This window comes from Erpetoichthys calabaricus, chromosome 5 (genome assembly GCF_900747795.2).
Source record: "Erpetoichthys calabaricus chromosome 5, fErpCal1.3, whole genome shotgun sequence".
Taxonomy (NCBI): domain Eukaryota; kingdom Metazoa; phylum Chordata; class Cladistia; order Polypteriformes; family Polypteridae; genus Erpetoichthys; species Erpetoichthys calabaricus.
The window spans coordinates 16,579,386-16,600,835 of NC_041398.2; the positions used below are offsets into that span (position 1 = coordinate 16,579,386).

The 21,450-nt window shown below is 43.4% G+C and overlaps 2 protein-coding genes across 2 annotated transcripts in view; one reads left to right on the top strand and one right to left on the bottom strand.

Annotated features, from left to right (window-relative positions):
* Positions 1 to 21,450, bottom strand: part of LOC114641603 (gastrula zinc finger protein XlCGF57.1-like) — a 187,792-nt gene that overhangs the window by 70,519 nt on the left and 95,823 nt on the right. The window lies entirely within an intron of this gene.
* Positions 1 to 21,450, top strand: part of LOC127527758 (E3 ubiquitin/ISG15 ligase TRIM25-like) — a 34,218-nt gene that overhangs the window by 9,269 nt on the left and 3,499 nt on the right. Inside the window, exons 2-4 of the mRNA XM_051927582.1 lie at positions 6 to 101; positions 13,766 to 13,999; positions 16,494 to 16,653. Of these exons, the coding sequence (XP_051783542.1) occupies positions 6 to 101; positions 13,766 to 13,999; positions 16,494 to 16,653 (490 nt within the window). The remainder of the gene's footprint in view (positions 1 to 5; positions 102 to 13,765; positions 14,000 to 16,493; positions 16,654 to 21,450) is intronic.

Sequence of the window (21,450 nt, forward strand, 5' to 3'; positions counted from 1 at the left end):
AACAGAAACAGCTGGGGGCGACGATGAGTGAAATCAGGAGGAGACTCCAGGAGAAAAAGAAGACGCTGAAAGAGATAAGGAGGGCGGTGAAGCAGATGAAGGTGAGTGGACTTAATGTGAGACCTCATGTCAACCAGACGAGCTGGAATAGCTGTGCGGGTAATGAAGTGTAGAGACGGGAGAAGGGGGATGGAGAGAAGCCATTTTACTGTGTCCCTCATTTCATTTCACCATTAACAGGGTTTCAGATTTTCTTCTTTAGAGGTTCAGACAGCAAAGCCCTAATGTCCTCTGGATTCTTCATCCCACTGCTTAGAGGTAACATTATTCCTCTTAACACTCACTCGTACTCAAGGCTGGCATTGATGTGTGTGAACTGGCTCCATGTGCACAATATTCCTTAGTGGACTTTTTTCTTCATTTTGGGAGGGTTGCAGTTTTACTTGAATCCATAACACAGCGGTTCTCAAACTGTGGGGAGGCCCCCCGTAGGGAGGCGCGAAGTAACAAAAAGGGGGGCGCAAAGACGTGAAAAAAAGAAAACAAGAATCGAAAATATGAAAAAAACATCTATTGAAACCAAAACAAATTAACTTAAACTACATTCTGATACTAGAAAAATAAATATAGAGTTACATAAATGTGGATAAAAGTTAAGTAGGTATAATAAAACATGCATCTATGATATATCATTAATTAAAAAAGAACAAATTGGAATTAGTGGGCTCCTTTCAAAAAAACGTTAGGGGGGCGCGATTAAAACTGTTATGAAAACTCGGGTCGCAAATACTTAAAGGTTGAGAAAAGCTGCCTTAACATAAGGTGTTCTACTCGTTGGCTGAGTACACCCTGTGGACGAGTGAAGAATTGCAAGTCCGAAGCAAAGAATGGTAGGGCATCAGATCAGTCGTCTCCGTTTAATTCTTCCAAATAATAACAAAAATACGGGTACTCCCGGTGCAAAGGCAACACACTAATAACAAAGTAGCCGCAGATGGGCTTATGTCCAGATTTAAGTTAACTGGACAACGTGTATCGCAGGCGGCAGGTACACCCATCTCTTTGCATCTACCAGCTTGCAATTTATCACAGAAAAACTGAAAGGGGTGGAGTCAGGTGCCACCGGGAGTGTCTTCTCGAAGCTGATGAAGGAAAAGGAGAGGACGTGGTTAGCGACAGCCCTCCTCTCTCGCCCCAAGAGTTTTACACATGGAAACCAACACAGGTGTAGCAGTCAGTCACACTCGCATCTGAAAGTGTTCACAGACAGATGCATTACAGCCATCCGGCATTATTCTGAAGACGTACACCGGTGAGCCAGCGCCAGTCCGAGGTGGGCAGTTGATGTTATTGTCTAGCTGGAATAACAGACTGTTGAGTTGGCATTTTATGTGGTTAAAGAGCATGATCCATCTGTGTTGGGACGTGCATAGCTTGAGAGATTCACACCGGATTGGCCTGCGGTTCACTTGCTGGGTCAGGCAGCAGATGCAGTGTGAGGGTGAAGGGGAATGTATTAAGGGTTAATCCACACTCCTCTTACAATCCCCCCTCCACTCCAACCTTTCACCTTCTATATATCGCTTTTGATTCCTGTATGTCTAATCAATTTCCTCTGATAATGACACCTCTGATAATGTGAGGAGTACACCCCTCACGTTTGTATGAATATTTTATTCTATCTTTTCATGGGACAACAATGAAGATGTGACTCTGATAATGACACCAAGCTTAGGAATGAAAAAACTTTTAAAACACGTGACTCATTTTCACCCTTTGTGGATCTCTAGCTACTAATATATATCTATATAATATATCTATGCTAATAAAAGGCAAAGCCCTCACTGACTCACTGACTCACTGACTGACTGACTGACTCACTCACTCATCACTAATTGTCCAACTTCCCGTGTAGGTGGAAGGCTGAAATTTGGCAGGCTCATTCCTTACAGCTTACTTACAAAAGTTAGGCAGGTTTCATTTCAAAATTCAAAGCGTAATGGTCATAATTGGAACCTCTTTTTTGTGCATATACAGTAATGGACGGCAACTCGCTGGCCATGGGAGGCGGGGTTCCGGGGGTTGCGTATCGCGTCATCACGCCTCACACATAATCACGTGAACTGACTGTGAAGGAGAAAGGACAGCCTTATATGGCGTTCGTTTATAAAACAGCGGACAGGCTGTGTAAAGGCAGCTTCACAAAAAACAGATCCTTAACAAATTGTTATTGGTATATTTTCCCTCAGTTTAAAAAGGTTTTCTTTTCTTCTTAAAAAATTTAAAACCAGAACTTTGCCGCTGCAAAGCACACCTGACTTTATTGAAAAGAAACTAAACTTGCAGCGCCGCCGCTATTCAATGACACTTGCCTAACGCCTGACTTTATTGAAAAGAAACTAAACTTGCAGTATGCCGTGAATGTAATTACCCGGATCTACATGCTGTCAAATAAACGAACCACACGCCGTGGCGCAATGTTAGGGGCTTCGCCTCTAGCGCTGACATCTGAGGTTCGATTCCCGTAAGCGAGTGCAGTGAGTGTGTATGGCTGATGAGCCAAGAATTAGGGTGAAACACGTGTCGCGTACTCTTTGCATTATTTGACAGTAAACTATTTTCAACCATTCTATGATCTGCTTCTCATAACTGAATGCACCGTGGCTGATGTTAGCTGACTTGCTGGCCAACCATAAGTGTTACCTGGTAGGTAACCACCCATACAATCAGATTGTGATTTAGACTGCGAAAGCCGTGAATGTAATTACCCCGATCTACATGCTAGAGAAAACCTCAATGAAGAAGAAACAGTGTGTAAGCATACATATTAACACATGTGCAATTAAACGTGTGCATTTACGGGGTGATTTCTCAGGCTTAAAAGCTCGCCTTTTATTAAAAAGGTAAATGCAAACTGTTTTCATTCTGAAGGGTACAAACCACATTGGAGTTCAGCCGTTAAACGCGCAAAAATGTCGGTACACCAGATAAATAAGCGCAACATATTATCAGTTGTTTTGTATGCGTACAATACATATAGAAATGTGTTAATCGTTAACTAATAGTATGGATAGATAGATAGATAGATAGATAGATAGATAGATAGATAGATAGATAGATAGATAGATAGATAGATAGATAGATAGATAGATAGATAGATAGATAGATAGATAGATAGATAGATAGATAGATAGATACTTTATTAATCCCAGGGGGAAATTCACATACTCCAGCAGCAAAAAATATTAAATTAAAAAGTAATAAAAAATGCAGGTAAAAAACAGACAATAACTTGAATAATGTTCAACGTTTACCCCCTCTGGTGGAATTGAAGAGTCGCATAGTTTGGGGGAGGAATGATCTTCTCAGTCTGTCAGTGGAGCAGGACAGTGACAGCAGTCTGTCGCTGAAACTGCTCCTCTGTCTGGAGATGATCCTGTTCAGTGGATGCAGTGGATTCTCCATAATTGATAGGAGCCTGCTGAGTGCCCGTTGCTCTGCTACGGATGTCAAACTGTCCAGCTCCATGCCAACAATAGAGCCTGCCTTCCTCACCAGTTTGTCCAGGCGTGAGGCATCCTTCTTCTTAATGCTGCCTCCCCAGCACACCACTGCGTAGAAGAGGGCACTCGCCACAACCATCTGATAGAACATCTGCAGCATCTTACTGAGATGTTGAAGGATGCCAGTCTTCTAAGGAAGTACAGGCGGCTCTGTCCTTTCTTGCACAGATAATCAGTATTGGCAGTTCAGTCCAATTTATCATCCAGCTGCACTCCCAGGTATTTATAGGTCTGCACCCTCTGCACACAGTCACCTCTGATGATCACGGGGTCCATGAGGGGCATGGGTCTCCTAAAATCCACCACCAGTTCCTTGGTTTTGCTGGTGTTCAGTTGTAGGTGGTTTAAGTCGCACCATTTAACAAAGTCCTTGATGAGGTTTCTATACTCCTCCTCCTGCCCACTCCTGATGCAGCCCACGATAGCAGTGTCGTCAGTGAACTTTTGCACGTGGCAGGACTCCGAGTTGTATTGGAAGTCCGATGTATATAGGCTGAATAGGACCGGAGAAAGTACAGTCCCCTGCGGCGCTCCTGTGTTGCTGACCACAATGTCAGATCTGCAATTCCCGAGACGCACATACTGAGGTCTGTTTGTAAGATAGTCCACGATCCATGCCACCAGGTATGAATCTACTCCCATCTCTGTCAGCTTGTCCCTAAGGAGCAGAGGTTGGATGGTGTTGAAGGCGCTAGAGAAGTCTAGAAACATAATTCTTACAGCACCACTGCCTCTGTCCAAGTGGGAGAGGGATCGATGTAGCATATAGATGATGGCATCTTCCGCTCCCACCTTCTCCTGGTATGCGAACTGCAGAGGGTCGAGGGCGTGTTGGACCTGTGGCCTCAGGTGGTGAAGCAGCAGCCGCTCCATGGTCTTCATCACATGTGATGTTAGAGCGACAGGCCGGAAGTCATTCAGCTCACCAGGACGTGATACCTTTGGGACTGGGGTGATGCAAGATGTTTTCCAAAGCCTCGGGACTTTCCCCTGTTCCAGGCTCAGGTTGAATATGCGCTGTAGAGGACCCCCTAGCTCTGATGCACAGACCTTCAGCAGTCGTGGCGATACTCCATCTGGACCTGCTGCTTTGCTGGCACGAAGTTTCCTCAGCTCTCTGCTCACTTGCGCTGCTGTAATTGTGGGTGGGGATGTCTCTCCTATGTTGGTATTAGCAAAAGGATGTGTAGAGAGTGCAGTACTCCGAGGTGAGAGTGGGTTAGGGTGGTCAAACCTGTTAAAGAAGATGTTCATTTGGTTTGCTCTCTTCACGTCTCTCTCGTTGGTGGTACCCCGCTTCGAGCTGCAGCCAGTGATGATCTTCATCCCATCCCACACTTCCTTCATGCTGTTGTTCTGCAACTTCTGCTCCAGCTTTCTCCTGTACTGCTCCTTCGCCGCCCTGAGCTGGACTCAGAGTTCCTTCTGCACGCGCTTGAGCTCATGCTGATCACCGTCTTTAAAGGCTCTTTTGTTCTGGTTCAAAAAGGGATGGGATGGTGTTTTTCGACTTGCGCCTTGATTTAAACGATTCCATGTCTTGGTGGGTTTGCGTTGCTTATTGTCAATATCTTTACACCTGTTTTTAAGACTTATTGACTGAAACGGGCTTTCACGAAAAAAGTTAGGGCTTTGCTACAGGATACACCCTCCACAAGTTAAGGAAGTAAAAATAAAGGTATATATTTCTGTTTTATTTAAACCTTTTAAGTTTGTATGCATAGCCCCATTTGGCTGTTTTAGTTTTTTTTTTCTTTCTTCAGTAATATTTAATCTCCTTAAAGAAAAACAACATATGCATTTTACTTTTTTTGTATCTCTTTAGTAATATTTTAGTGTAAAAGGATAACCAGTATTTAAACATTTTATGTTACTTTATAAAGTTATTTTACACAATGTTGAAAAATGAATAAGAAAGCTACATATTTTGGCAGCTGCTGCTTTAATTTTCAATGAAATGAAAAAAGCTCTCCAAGAGAAAACCTCAATGAAGAAGAAACAGTTTGCACTATCTAAAAAGGAGAAACCCTCATTTATAAAGGTTTGCTGCAGATGACTTAACTGAAAATAAATGAATAGTTCCTATGTGTATAATACATATTTATCTATTTGACTTATGCCTTTATTCCAGCAACTTGCAACATCTGAGGTACAATTTGTTACATTACTTTTGTTTTTTGCAGCACAGGCAGGTGAAGTGACTTCCTCAGGGTCACACAGTGGTGTCAGTACCAGGATTTGAACTGACAAGCTCCGGGTTTGCTGAAATATTACTGAAGAAAGAAAAAAAACGAAAACGGGCAAATGGGGCTATGCATACAAATGTCCATCCATCTATTATCCAACCCGCTATATTCTAAATACAGGAGCCAATCCCTGCCAACACAGGGCACAAGGCAGGAAACAAACCCCGAGCAAGGTGCCAGCCCACCGCAGGGCGCACACACCCACACACACCCACACACCAGGGACAATTTAGAATCGCCAATGCACCTAACCTGCATGTCTTTGGACTGTGGGAGGAAACCGGAGTACCCGGAGGAAACCCAGACAGACACATGGAGAACATTCAAACTCCATGCAGGGCAGCGAACCCGGGTCTCCTAACTGGCACCTTTCACTGCGCCACCATACCGCCCGCATACAAACTTAAAAGGTTTAAATAAAACAGAAATATAAACCTTTATTTTTACTTCCTTAACTTGTGGAGGGTGTATCCTGTAGCAAAGCCCTAAGTTTTTTAATGAAAGCCCCTTTCAGTCAATAAGCCTTAAAAACAGGTGTAAAGCTAAACTTGCAGCACTGCTATTCAATTACACTTGCCTAACGCCTCTCCTAAGGGGAGATACTGTGGGATCTGGGTATCAGTCAAAGCACCAATCACAGGCCTGATTAGAAAGCGGGAAGCTGTGATTTGTCGTCTCCCTCCCATGTAACAATCACAGCCCATGTTACAACACACTATGTATGTATGTGTATATGTATATATGTGTATGTGTGTGTGTATGTATGTGTGTATATGTATATATATACAGTGGGTACGGAAAGTATTCAGACCCCCTTCAATTTTTCACTCTTTGTCATATTGCAGCCATTTGCTAAAATCATTTAAATTAATTTTTTCCCTCATTAATGTACACACAGCACCCCATATTGACAGACGAAAAAAAGAATTTTTGAAATTGTTGCAGATTTATTAAAAAAGAAAAGCTGAAATATCACCTGGTCCTAAGTATTCAGACCCTTTGCTCAGTATTTAGTAGAAGGGCCCTTTTGAGCTAATACAGCCAGGAGTCTTCTTGGGAAAGATGCAACAAGTTTTTCACACCTGGATTTGGGGATCCTCTGCCATTCCTCCTTGCAGATCCTCTCCAGTTCTGTCAGGTTGGATGGTAAACGTTGGTGGACAGCCATTTTTAGATCTCTCCAGAGATGCTCAATTGGGTTTAAGTCAGGGCTCTGGCTGGGCCATTCAAGAACAGTCACAGAGTTTGTTGTGAAGCCACTCCTTCGTTATTTTAGCTGTGTGCTTAGGGTCATTGTCTTGTTGGAAGGTAAACCTTCGGCCCAGTCTGAGGTCCTTAGCACTCTGGAGAAGGTTTTTGTCCAGGATATCCCTGTACTTGGCCGCATTCATCTTTCCCTCGATTGCAACCAGTTGTCCTGTCCCTGCAGCTGAAAAACACCCCCACAGCATGATGCTGCCACCGCCATGCTTCACTGTGGGGTCTGTATTGGACAGGTGATGAGCAGTGCCTGGTTGTCTCCATACATACATTCTAATTTTGGCTTAGAATTAAGGCCAAAAAGTTCTATCTTGGTCTCATCAGACCAGAGAATCTTATTTCTCACCATCTCAGAGTCCTTCAGGTGTCTTTTAGCAAACTCCATGCGGAGATCCACAAAGGGAGAAAAATGAATTACGTGTCTTAAAGTAGTTTTTATTCCTGAGCTTTCAACCCCTGCCAGGGGTCTTCATCAGAGGATAATGCTTAGACTTACAAGAATCAAAAGCAATTTATAGCCAAAAATTACGTGGAGTGTGTGTTTGTGTTTGGGGGAGGTGGCTAAGTCAGTGTGATCAGGAGGGGGTTGTATAGTTTTATTCATTATGAACATGTTCTTCTTAAGTTTACATATGCTGGATTTATGTCCAAGTGTCTGTTGATGGCGTTCTCATTTGATAGCCAAGATTCGGCCAGCTCTCTGCCACTTTTAGTACTGGCCTTGAATTTTACTTTTACATTGTCTCAGTTAAATGTATGTCCTGTTGATTTAGTATGCATATAGATCAGTGATCGTGAGTCCTTTCTTCTGACGGCGTTGCGATGTTCCTGTATACGTGTTGCGATTCTTTTTGAAAGTTGTCCTATGTATACCGCTGGGCAAGAACTGCATGGAATGCTCTAAACTGCGTTTCGTGTTTCTGCTATCGATTTCTTGTTTTTAACATTAAAGAGAACCGTGCGCAGGTTGTTCGTGGGTTTGTGTGCTATTCTGACGCCTGACTTGGCCAGGATGCCCGCTGTACCTTCAGACACCTTGTGGTTATAAGGGAGTGTGTGCCAGGTGGGGTGGGGGTTCTGATTCAAGTTGATTGTTTGCTGGGTTTTTTGGCATCTTCTGTGTGAGCTTCGATTAATGAATGTTTTTGAGTATCCATTTGAAGGGAAAAGACGGAAGAGATAGCGTCTCTCATTCATTTTTGTTTCCTTCATATTACAATGGGTGTGGACTCCTCTGAATAGAGTTTTCACACAGCTCCGTTTATGAGTTACCGGGTGGTTGCTGGTGAAGTGTAATATCTTGTCTGCGTACCATTCTTTACGGTGAACACTTGTGGTCAGGGTGGCGTCTTTTGATGCAGATGTCCAGGAAGCTGATGTGTCGGTTCATTTCTTTTTCCATTGTGAATTGGATTGCAGGGAATATTGTGTTGATGTGGTTATAGAATTCATTCAGCTGGTTATTTTTTTTTTTTAGTATGACGAATGTGTCGTCTACATAGCGTATCCAAATTTTGGGTGTGAACTGAGATAAAGCCATGTTTTCAAATCGCTGCATTACCAGTTCTGCTAGAAGTCCTGATAACGGCGATCCCATTGGCATGCCTTCTTTTTGAATGTAGTATTTGCCATTGAAATGAAAGTGAGTTTTTTGGCAAAGTGATATATATATATATATATATATATATATATATATATATATATATATATATATATATATATATATATATATTTTATTTATTTATATATACTGTACATATGTATATACATTTATATATATATATATATATATATATATATATATATATATATATATATATATATATATATATATATATATCCATCTATCCATTTTCTAACCCGCTGAATCCAAACACAGGGTCACGGGGGTCTGCTGGAGCCAATCCCAGCCAACACAGGGCACAAGGCAGGAACCAATCCCGGGCAGGGTGCCAACCCACTGCACTATATATATATATATGAATTGTAACAGGTGGCAGGCAGAAAACACCCGGACGGGATGCCTCACAAGTGGAAGTATGAGGGAAGGCTTTTTTAGGGCACTGCCTTTCCCAAGACGTTAGATGGCAGCTGCTCAGCTCTATAGCTATGCCTAGGATTCCCTGTGGGACTTGGAGTTCTGTATCTCAGCCCTGTTGGGTGCTGTGAGTGCCACCAGGGGGTGCTGTGTACATACACGAGATAAGGTCTTTGCCCAACCTAGAACTTCTGTCAGGCCACGTGAGTGGAAGCACAGAAGTACTTCTGGGTTGGCCAATGTAAAAAGACTGGACAGACTTCACAGAGCTGAGCAGGGTGGAAGGTGGACAATGCTTGGTGGGTGGTGTGGAGGAGAAGAAAAAAGTATTAGAGAGAGAAAGAAGGAATAATTGTGGGCTGTTTTGCCTATTTGTTTGGGGTTGTGGAGCTAGAGAAGGCATTGTAAAGAGCCTGAGAGAAATAAACAGTGTCTGTCTGTTGGGTTTGTGTAGTGTTCAATATATATATAGTGTTATATATATATATATATATATATATATATATATATATATATCCATCCATCCTCCAACCCGCTGAATCCGAACACAGGGTTACGGGGGTCTGCTGGAGCCAATCCCAGCCAACACAGGGCACGAAACAATCCTTTGCAGGGTGCCAACCCACCGCAGGACACACACACACCAAGCACACACTAGGGCCAATTTAGAATCGCCAATCCACCTAACCAGCATGTCTTTGGACTGTGGGAGGAAACCGGAAACCCACACAGACATGGGGAGAACATGCAAACTCCACGCAGGGAGGACCCGGGAATCGAACCCAGGTCCCCAGATCTCCCAACTGTGAGGCAGCAGCACTATCCACTGCGCCACCGTGCCGCCCATATATATATATATATATATATATAAGTATACTAGGGGGTTACACCCTGCTCGCGTCACTCACCAGCCATTTCGCGTCTCTGCCGCTCATGTTGTGAAGAGCGGGGGCTGAACGCACCCCAAGGAGATGCGGTTGTTCCTCCGAAGCCCCCTCTTTAACGGTGACACAATGGGAAACAAATACAGTTTTTTTTTTTCAATCAGCTGCTGCCTTGCTGCTGCTGGCTTGCTGTGTGATCTTCATCTCGCGCGGCGCTTTGAACATTTAAAAGCCTGTTCAGCGGCTGTCCTACTGCTTTTGTTTTATGTCCGGCTCCAGGCCTGGTTAAATCTTTTGGCACAAAGTCCCGTCTTGCGAGATGTGAGTTCTTGATATTTTTTGGTTTATAATTTAAAAACGGAATAAGAATCTGAAAATCTAACAGCATCACATTAAAGTTCAATAAATTCTGAAAAGAATGATACCCAACATATATATGTAGGTTTTAAAATAAGCAGATTTAAAGCGTGACAAAAAACGTGACATAAAAATGTTACCATTGCATATACATATTCAAAACGGGACTGTGAGGTGCTTCAGTTTTATAGGCAGTGGGAACGAAGAGGCGGGTCCAGGAGGGATTTGGCAGAAGTGAGGTCAGCAGGAGGGCGTGGTCAGGAAGGGGGTGCAGGAGCTGGAAGTGATTTAGCTGGGCTTTCCTTCTGGCAATCTGTTGGATATAATTTGTCGGCACAGTGGTAGTGCTGCTGCTTTGCAGTAAGGAGACTGTGGAAGATTGTGGGTTCACTTCCTGGTTCCTCCCTGTGTGGATAGCACTTTGAGTACTGAGAAAAGCTCTACATAAATGTAATGATTATTATTATATACAGTATCTCACAAAAGTGAGTACACCCCTCACATTTGTATTAATATTTTATTCTATCTTTTCATGGGACAACACTTAAGATCTGACACTTTGCTCCAATGTCCAGTAGCCCGTGTCCAGCTTGTATCACAGTGTAAATTTGCTGTCCCCTCAGAATAACTCAACACACAGTCATTAATGTCTAAGAACAAAAGTTGTGCCCAATCAGCCATTTTCCTTCCCCGGTGTCATGTGACTCGTTCGTGTTACCAGGTCTCCGGTGTGTTTTATTTGCTGTTATCACTCTCTCTCTCTTGGTTCAAAATGCGGCTGCAAGACTTTTAACTGGAAGCAGCAGAAGCCAACACATTACACCGATTTTAAAAACCCTACACTGGCTGCCGGTTGGCTTCAGAATTGATTTTAAGATACTCCTCTTAATCTATAAGGCACTAAATGGTCTAGCCCCTGCCTACTTGAGTGTCTTGCTCCATCGTCACAATCCCCCTCGTGTTCTTAGATCCACAGATCAGCTGCTCCTAACCGTTCCCAAGGCACGTTTTAAAGCTCGTGGTGAAAGGGCTTTTTCTGTCTGTGCACCCAAGCTCTGGAACTCCTTACCTTTAGTGGTTAGGCAAGCCGCTTCAGTCACCACATTCAAATCACACCTAAAAACGCACTTCTTCTCATTGGCTTTTAATTCTTAACCTGTCTTATTCCCACTTGCTTTTTGCTATTTCTCTGTTTTATTGGGTCCCCTGACCTGTTTTTTAATGTCTCTGTTTTAATTCTCTCTTAATGTTTGTTTTTAATATTTTGCTTTTAGTCTTGCTTGTTTTAACTGTACAGCGCTTCGGTCAGTTGTAATGCTGTGTTTTTAAGCGCTTAACAAATAAAAATGGTATGGTATGGTACTGGTCACTGGAAGTTCAACATGGCACTTCATGGCAAAGAACTCTCTGAGGATCTGAAAGCAATAATTGTTGCTCTACATAAAGATGGCCGAGGCGGTAAGAAGATTGGCAACACCCTGAAACTGAGCTGCAGCACGGTGGCCAGGACCATACAGCGACAGGTTTAACAGGACAGGTTCCACCCAGAACAGGCCTCGCCACGGTCGACCAAAGAAGTTGATGCCTGTGCTCAGCGTCATATCCAGAGGTGATCTTTTGAAAACAGACGTATGAGTGCTGCCAGCATTGCTGCAGAGGGGGGGGGTCAGCCTGGCAGTGCTCAGACCATACGCCCGCCGCACACGGCATCACATTGGTCTGCATGGCTGTCGTCCCAGAAGGAAGCCTCTTCTAAAGATGATGCACAAGAAAGACAAGAAGACTAAGGACATGGATTACTGGAACATGTGCTGTGGTCTGATGAGACCAAGATCAACTTCTTTGGTTCAGATGGTGTCAAACGTGTGTGAGGAGTACAAAGACAAGTGTGTCTCACCTACAGTCAAGCATGGTGGTGGGAGTGTCATGGTTTGGGGCTATATGAGTGCACTGGGGAGCTACAGTTCATTGAGGGCACCATGAATGCCAACATGTCCTGTGACATACTGAACCAGAGCATGATCCCCTCCCTTCGTAATCATGATAACGACCCCAAACACACCTCAGAGACCACCACTGCCTTGCTAAAGAAACTGAGGGTAAAGGTGCTGGACTGGTCAAGCATGTCTCCAGACCTAAACCCTACTGAGCATCTGTGGGGAAGGTGGAAGAGCACAAGGTCTCTAACATCCACCAGCTCTGTGATGTTGTCATGGAGGAGTGGAAGAGGATTCCAGTGGCAACCTCTGACGCTCGTGTGAACTCCATGGCCAAGAGAGTTAAGGCAGTGCTGGAAAATAATGGTGGGCACACAAAATATGGACACTGTGGGCACAATTTGGACATTTCTCACTTAGGGGTGTACTCACTTTTGTTGTTAGACATTCATGGCTGTGTGTTGAGTTATTTTGAGGGGACAGCAAATTTCCACTGTGATACAAGCTGTACACGGACTACTGTACATTGGAGCAAAGTGTCAGATCTTCAGTGTTGTCCCATGAAAGGATAAAATAAAATATTTACAAAAATGTAAGGGGTGTACAATATACATATTGGTGGATGCATGTTTTATGCTCGGGCGGCACGGTGGTGCAGTTGTAGTGTTGCTGCCTCACAGTTAGGAGACCCAGGTTCACTTCCCGGGTCCTCCCTGCGTGGTGTTTGCATGTTCTCCTCGTGTCTACGTGGGTTTCCTCCGGGTGCTCCGGTTTCCTCCCAAAGACATGCCGGTTAGGTGGATTTGCGATTCTAAATTGGCCCTAGTGTGTGCTTGGTGTGTGGATGTGTTTGTGTGTGTCCTGCGGTGGGTTGGCACCCTGCCCGGGATTGGTTCCTGCCTTGTGCCCTGTGTTGGCTGGGATTGGCTCCAGCAGACCCCAGTGAAACTGTGTTTGGATTCAGTGGGTTGGAAACTGGATGGATGGATGTTTTATGCTCAAATCTACACAAAGTTTTATAAATGAGTGCCCTGGTCTGGAGTGTCCTCCAGTGCCACTTTGGGGCGCACACCAGTTCTTCAGATTTTCCCTAGGTGAGTGTTACTCATGGGAGCTGTTTATTCAGTGACAGAGCCATGAATGGTAATCAGAAGGTTATAAATTAAAAGTAAGTAGATAGATAGATAGATAGATAGATAGATAGATAGATAGATAGATAGATAGATAGATAGATAGATAGATAGATAGATAGATAGATAGATAGATAGATAGATAGATAGATAGATAGATAGATAGATAGTACATCAACTGTGGAAATAAAAACGCACATCTCTGACTTTTACAATGGAAAGTTGAAGAGGGAAGGTAAGTTAACAAAGAGTCCCTAACAATTACAACATCAAAATACCCACCAAAGTGTCCTGTGACTCGTAATTTGTTTTTGGGTGACTCCGTTCAATGTGTTTCTCAATCTAATCAGATATCTGTGGATAAAGAAGTAGAGGAAAATGAGAAGAGCTTCATTGATCTAATCCATTGCATTGAGGAAGCCCACAGGAAACTGACAGAGAGGATCAGAGAACATGAAAAGAGAGAAATGGAGAAGGCCGAAGGAGTCACGGAGCAACTGGAAACAGAGATTGAGGAGCTGAAGAGGAGAGACGCTGAGCTGAAGGAGCTTTCAGAGACCAAGGACCACGTCCAATTCCTACAGGTGAGAGTGAAGTGTCACAGGAAAATTTGACTCTAAATCAATCCACTCACTCTAATAAATTTTACAGTAAAGTGAAATTCAAAAAATCTGTGAAGATTGTACAACATGCCAAAATAGGCCAATCAACCAAATACAGATTGTCTTTCAATAATTGACTAGTACAGTGGAACCTCGGTTCATGAACGTCTCTGAACACGTACAAATTGGTTTTACGACCAAAAAAGTTTGCCAAACTTTTGCCTCGGTTGACGACCACACACTCGGTATACGAACAAGCTGGTTTCCCTTTTGGTTTGTGCGCGCCAATGATTTCCGCACGTGTTCAGTCTCTCCCTGCGCATTCCCTGAGCAGCGAGTGAGAGAGACACACACACACGCGAGAGAGAGACACACACACACACACAGGTGCGTGAGAGAGAGAGCAAGCGAGCGAGAGATGGGGGGCTGGAAGCATAAGGCAGAGAAGGCAGTTAAAGAATGCACTGGGCTTGATTTTGTTTTCACTTCTGTTTACAGCAATCGGTTCGTAGTGTGCATTGTTGCAATGTTACTTTCTTTGTGGTTTATTAAATTATGGATTTTTGAAATGTTCATTTTTTTCCCTGTGCTTAAAACTCATTAAAAAAGTGTTTTTAGCAAGCGGTTGGTAGCGCTATAGTGTGAACTCTTGCAGTTAGTTTTCTCTGTTGTTCAAGGTTTTTTCAGTGTTTTTCAATGTTTTTACATTTAGTTTACTATTATGCTGTGCATTCTATGGTATAATTAACTATATTTGTGCTTAAAAACTTCAAAAAATATATATTCACATACAGTTCGTACGGTCTGGAATGGATTCATTGTATTTACATACAATCCTATGGGAGGAAATTGCTTCGATTCATGACCAAATTGGGTTACGACCAGAGTTTTGGAACAAATTATGGTCATGAACCGAAGTTCCACTGTACTTCCAATTTATACAAAAGTCTCAGAGCTTCTGCTTTAATCTTCACAGCATGAATATACAATTCTGTGTGGGCAATTAATTTCTACAAAATTCACACTCCGCTCACTTCACTTTAAAAGATGACATCTAGGAAAAGATGACACCCACTCCATCATTTCTTTAAACACTTGTGAAAGGTCACCTCCTAATGTCTCTGTCCTTAAACTGACGAGATTCAAATCCTTTAAACATTTTCTCACAGTTCAAACCCAGAGTCCTGTTTTGTCTCCTGTCTTTTGACTTTTTTACTGTTCTTCTATGTAATTTAACTGGTTTGAAGACCAAGAATGAAAACAATATTCCTGATGTGGACTCGCAAGTGTGTCATACAGGATAGGAGAGGCTCTTCTTGTTTAAGTCTTCACGTATCACAGGCACTAAATAACTTGCACTGGTCGTCTCTACTCAGTCTGGTCAAAGACTGTGATGAGAACACAATGGGCCCGGGGTCTTAGAAACACTTTCTACCTGTCCACTGAATAAGGATGTTCAAGTAGTGTCCTATCTATCTATCTATCTATCTATCTATCTATCTATCTATCTATCTATCTATCTATCTATCTATCTATCTATCTATCTATCTATCATATAGTGCCATTCACATCTATCTATCTATCTATCTATCTATCTATCTATCTATCTATCTATCTATCTATCTATCTATCTATCTATCTATCTATCTATCTATCTATCTATCTATCTATCTATCTCCAACAGAACCTAATCACCATGTGCATTCATTTTTCAATTCCATCAATAATCCTGATGACTGTGCTACTGTGAAAGAGAAGACTTGGCAAAGTTAAAGCTTTGGGGAGCACCACCCTGGGTTAAACCCATATAATAATTTTCAGTACATAAACAAATATGGAAAGGTCTTAACAGACATGAATTAAAAAAAAAAAAAAAACTAAAGTACGATCCTGGTCCTCTTGGTTATAAAGGACTTCACACAGTAAGGGGATGGTCTGGGAGGGCGGACAAGGGAAGTGACATCAGCACTGTAGTAGTGGTAGAGAGAGAGAAGGCATTATGTCACGATGCAACCCCTGATTTGAATGGTTATTACCATCGCCAGAGCCCATAAATTGTCCCTCATGTGCACACTCTTGACTATATACATAGTCTTTACGTATAATTTATTCCTGTCTTCCCTTCATCTTTTTCCACTTTTGTGTGAGGTCAATGTGTCTGACCAGCCCTCTCCATACAGCCAGCCTAGTGCTTTGTTTTATAAGCCATGCCAACTCTCCACCTGCCTGCCTGCTGCACCCTGAATCCCTTTATCTACAGTCTGATTACTCCCCTGTCACGCATTAAAAGCTTATTGAACGTCAAGGTCTGTAATATCTCATGCTCCACCATACTGAAATGCTCAATCATAAATAGCAAATAAATTAATGTAAGGTGACCTTGTAATGTAAATCCACGTTGACTGTTCACCACACTCATCCTTTGTAGTGACATTTCTTTTTATTACTCCTTGTCCCCTCTTCCTCCCTGATGCAGAACTTCTCGTCTCTCTGTGTCCTTCCTACTGATGGAGACTCGCTCATCACCACTGTCACTACTGATTTCTCCTCTGAGGAACTGAGAAAGGAATTATCTTGTCTGAAAAAGAGTCTGGAGAAGATCGGCCAGTGGGACATCATGCCACTGAGTCTATCAGGTACAGCATCTGTGCCCCTTGTGCCCACTGTTATAGTCCATTACACAGGTCAAAAGAACAATAAGTGTGAAATGAGAGGTGAGGTGTGTGGGAAAGGCTGGCTATTTAACATTTATCTATTATCCTTTGGTTATTTATTATACAGTGTGCCCTTTACAGCGACTAGTTGAGTAATATCACAGACTCATAATGAACAGCTGCTTTTAATCAGAGCTCTTGAAGTTTTACTTCTTACACATTTAAAATTTATTCTCTAAAAAATTACTTTCTAATTTGACAGTGGGATTCTTTTCATTTGCTTTGCATAAGAATCAACATAAGAATCAACAAACAGAATTTTGTTTTGAATTTGTTCAATCCAAGAGTTGCTTATTTAAGAGCAGGGCTGGGAATAATATGTTAAAAGCAACGTGTGTTACGTGTGGTATATCTGGGGAGACAAATCCATGGAGGGACACACAGACCTCTACAGGCCACACAATGGCACCTTGATTGCTATTAGGTATCGGGATGAAATCCTTGGACCACCCCTTTTCAGACCCTATGCTGGTGCAGTGGCTCCTGGGTTCTACCTGGTGCATGACAATGCCCGGCCACATGTGGTGAGAGGATGAAGGAATTGATACCATTGACTACCCCCCCCCGACACTCACCTGACTTCAATCCAATAGATCACCTCTGGGTGGGACATTATGTTTGGGTCCATCTGACACCTCAGACTGTCCAGGATGCCCTGGTCCAGATCTGGGAGGAGATCCCCCAGGACACCATCCGTCGTCTTATTATGGGGGGGGCATACAAACTACTGAGTTCAATTTGGAGTTGCTGCAATGAAATTTTGGCCAAGTGGACTCGCCTGCCTGCCCCATCATTGTGTCCTTTTTGACTTTCATGGTGTCTTTGAATTCAGCCCTCTCTCAGTCGGTTGATAATTTTCTTTTCCATCCTTTTGTTCCTAACACATCACCTTATCAGTCCATAGCAGTAGACAGAGCCAGCAGGGTTTGTTTTTCCCATTGAAATCTGATGGGTTTTCTTGTATTTTTTTTGAGCAGTATATATACAGGGTGGTCCAGATCTACTTTTGCAACCTTTAATGCAATACACGAAAACAATGCAAGACAAAAGAATTGTTCAAAATATCTTGCAATAAATGAATGCAGGGCAGGTGCTGCCATCTATTGGCAACAAAAATAATTTTTTGTGAATTCTCTATGTAATAAACTTAAGTTATAGCGTAATGAAAATTGCATAATTAAATCTGGACCACCCAGATATATATATATATATATATATATATATATATATATATATATATATATATATATATACACAGTTAGGTCCATAAATATTTGGACAGAGACAACTTTTTTCTCATTTTGGTTCTGTACATTACCACAATGAATTTGAAATGAAACAACTCCGATGCAGTTGAAGTGCAGACTTTCAGCTTTAATTCAGTGGGGTGAACAAAACGATTGAATAAAAATGCGAGGTAACTAAAGCATTTTTTGAACACAATCCCTTCATTTCAGGGGCTCAAAAGTAATTGGACAATTGACTCTTTGGCTATTTCATGGGCAGGTGTGTTCAAGTCCGTCGTTATGTCCTTATCAATGAAGCAGATAAAAGGCCTGGAGTTGATTTGAGGTGTGGTGCTTGCATGTGGAAGATTTTGCTGTGAACAGACAACATGCGGTCAAAGGAGCTCTCCATGCAGGTGAAAGAAGCCATCCTTAAGCTGCGAAAACAGAAAAAAACCATCTGAGAAATTGCTCCAATATTACGAGTGGCAAAATCTACAGTTTGGTACATCCTGAGAAAGAAAGCAAGCACTGGTGAACTCAGCAACGCAAAAAGACCTGGCTGTCCACAGAAGACAACAGTGGTGGATGATCGCAGAATCATTTCCATGGTGAAGAGAAACCCCTTCACAACAGCCAACCAAGTGAACAACACTCTCCAGGGGGTTGGCGTATCGATATCCAAGTCCACCATAAAGAGAAGACTGCATGAAAGTAAATCCAGAGGGTGCACTGCAAGGTTCAAGCCACTCATAAACCTCAAGAATAGAAAGGCGAGATTGGACTTTGCTAAAGAACATCTAAAAAAGCCAGCACAGTTCTGGAAAAACATTCTTTGGACAGATGAAACCAAGATCAACCTCTACCAGAATGATGGCAAGAAAAAAGTATGGAGAAGGTTTGGAACAGCTCATTATCCAAAGCATAGCACATCATCTGTAAAACACGGTGGAGGAGGCAGTGTGATGGCTTGGGCGTGCATGGCTGCCAGTGGCATTGGGACACTCGTGTTTATTGATGATGTGACACAGGACAGAAGCAGCTGAATGAATTCTGAGGTGTTCAGAGACATACTGTCTGCTCAAATCCAGCTAAATACAGCAGTCAAATTGATTCATGATACAGATGGACAATGAGCCAAAGCATACAGCCAAAGCAACCCAGGAGTTTATTAAAGCAAAGAAGTGGAAAATTCTGGAATGGCCAAGTGAGTCACCTGATCTTAACCCAATTGAGCAGGCAGTTCACTTGTTGAAGACTAAACTTCAGACAGAAAGGCCCACAAACAAACAGCAACTGAAAGGACTGGCAGAGCATTAAAAAGGAGGAAACCCAGCATCTGGTGATGTCCAGGAGTTCAAGACTTCAGGCTGTCATTGCCAGCAAAGTGCCACCCCGCTGCCTGCGCTTGGGAAAGGAGATCATAACCTGGTTCTGCTTCAGCCTCACTACAAACCAAAAGTGAGAGTCCTACCTGTAACCAAACAATCATTCAGGAAGTGGACCCCGGAGGCTGAGAATATTCTGAGACAATGTTTTGGAACTACAGACTGGGATATCCTGCAGGGATCATATAGTGAGAACATTGAGGAGGTTGTTGACTGCACTACTGACTACATCAACTTCTGTATGGACACTTTAGTTCCAGTAAGAACAGTATGCTGCTATGCTAACAACAAGCCATGGATTACAAGTGACATCAAGGGCCTTTTGAACCAGAAGAAAAGGGCCTTTAAAGACGGTGATCAGCATGAGCTCAAGTGCGTGCAGAAGGAACTCTGAGTCCAGCTCAGGGCGGCGAAGGAGCAGTACAGGAGAAAGCTGGAGCAGAAGTTGCAGTACAACAGCATGAAGGAAGTGTGGGATGGGATGAAGATCATCACTGGCTGCGGCTCGAAGCAGGGTGCCACCATCGAGAGAGACGTGAAGAGAGCAAACGAAATGAACATCTTCTTTAACAGGTTTGACCACCCTAACCACTCTCACCTCGGAGTACTGCACTCTCTACACATCCTTCTGCTGATACCAACATAGGAGAGACATCCCCACCCACAATTACAGCAGCGCAAGTGAGCAGAGAGCTGAGGAAACTTCGTGCCAGCAAAGCAGCAGGTCCAGATGGAGTATCGCCACGACTGCTGAAGGTCTGTGCATCAGAGCTAGGGGGTCCTCTACAGCGCATATTCAACCTGAGCCTGGAACAGGGGAAAGTCCCGAGGCTTTGGAAAACATCTTGCATCACCCCAGTCCCAAAGGTATCACGTCCTGGTGAGCTGAATGACTTCCGGCCTGTCGCTCTAACATCACATGTGATGAAGACCATGGAGCGGCTGCTGCTTCACCACCTGAGGCCACAGGTCCAACACGCCCTCAACCCTCTGCAGTTCGCATACCAGGAGAAGGTGGGAGCGGAAGATGCCATCATCTATATGCTACATCGATCCATCTCCCACTTGGACAGAGGCAGTGGTGCTGTAAGAATTATGTTTCTAGACTTCTCTAGCGCCTTCAACACCATCCAACCTCTGCTCCTTAGGGACAAGCTGACAGAGATGGGAGTAGAGTCATACATGGTGGCATGGATCGTGGACTATCTTACAAACAGACCTCAGTATGTGCGTCTCGGGAATTGCAGATCTGACATTGTGGTCAGCAACACAGGAGCGCCGCAGGGGACTGTACTTTCTCCGGTCCTGTTCTGCCTATATACATCGGACTTCCAATATAACTCGGAGTCCTGCCACGTGCAAAAGTTTGCTGACGACACTGCTATCGTGGGCTGCATCAGGAGTGGGCAGGAGGAGGAGTATAGGAACCTAATCAAGGACTTTGTTAAATGGTGCGACTTAAACCACCTACAACTGAACACCAGCAAAACCAAGGAACTGGTGGTGGATTTTAGGAGACCCAGGCCCCTCATGGACCCCGTGATCATCAGAGGTGACTGTGTGCAGAGGGTGCAGACCTATAAATACCTGGGAGTGCAGCTGGACGATAAATTAGACTGGACTGCCAATACTGATTCTCTGTGCAAGAAAGGACAGAGCCGCCTGTACTTCCTTAGAAGACTGGCATCCTTCAACATCTGCAGTAAGATGCTGCAGATGTTCTATCAGATGGTTGTGGTGAGTGCCCTCTTCTACACGGTGGTGTGCTGGGGAGGCAGCATTAAGAAGAAGGATGCCTCACGTCTGGACAAACTGGTGAGGAAGGCAGGCTCTATTGTTGGCATAGAGCTGGACGGTTTGACATCCGTAGCAGAGCAACGGGCACTCAGCAGGCTCCTATCAATTATGGAGAATCCACTACATCCATTAAACAGTGTCATCTCCAGACAGAGGAGCAGTTTCAGCGACAGACTGCTGTCACTGTCCTGCTCCACTGACAGACTGAGAAGATCATTCCTCCCCCAAACTATGCGACTCTTCAATTCCACCAGAGGGGGTAAACGTTGAACATTATTCAAGTTATTGTCTGTTTTTTTTATCTGCAT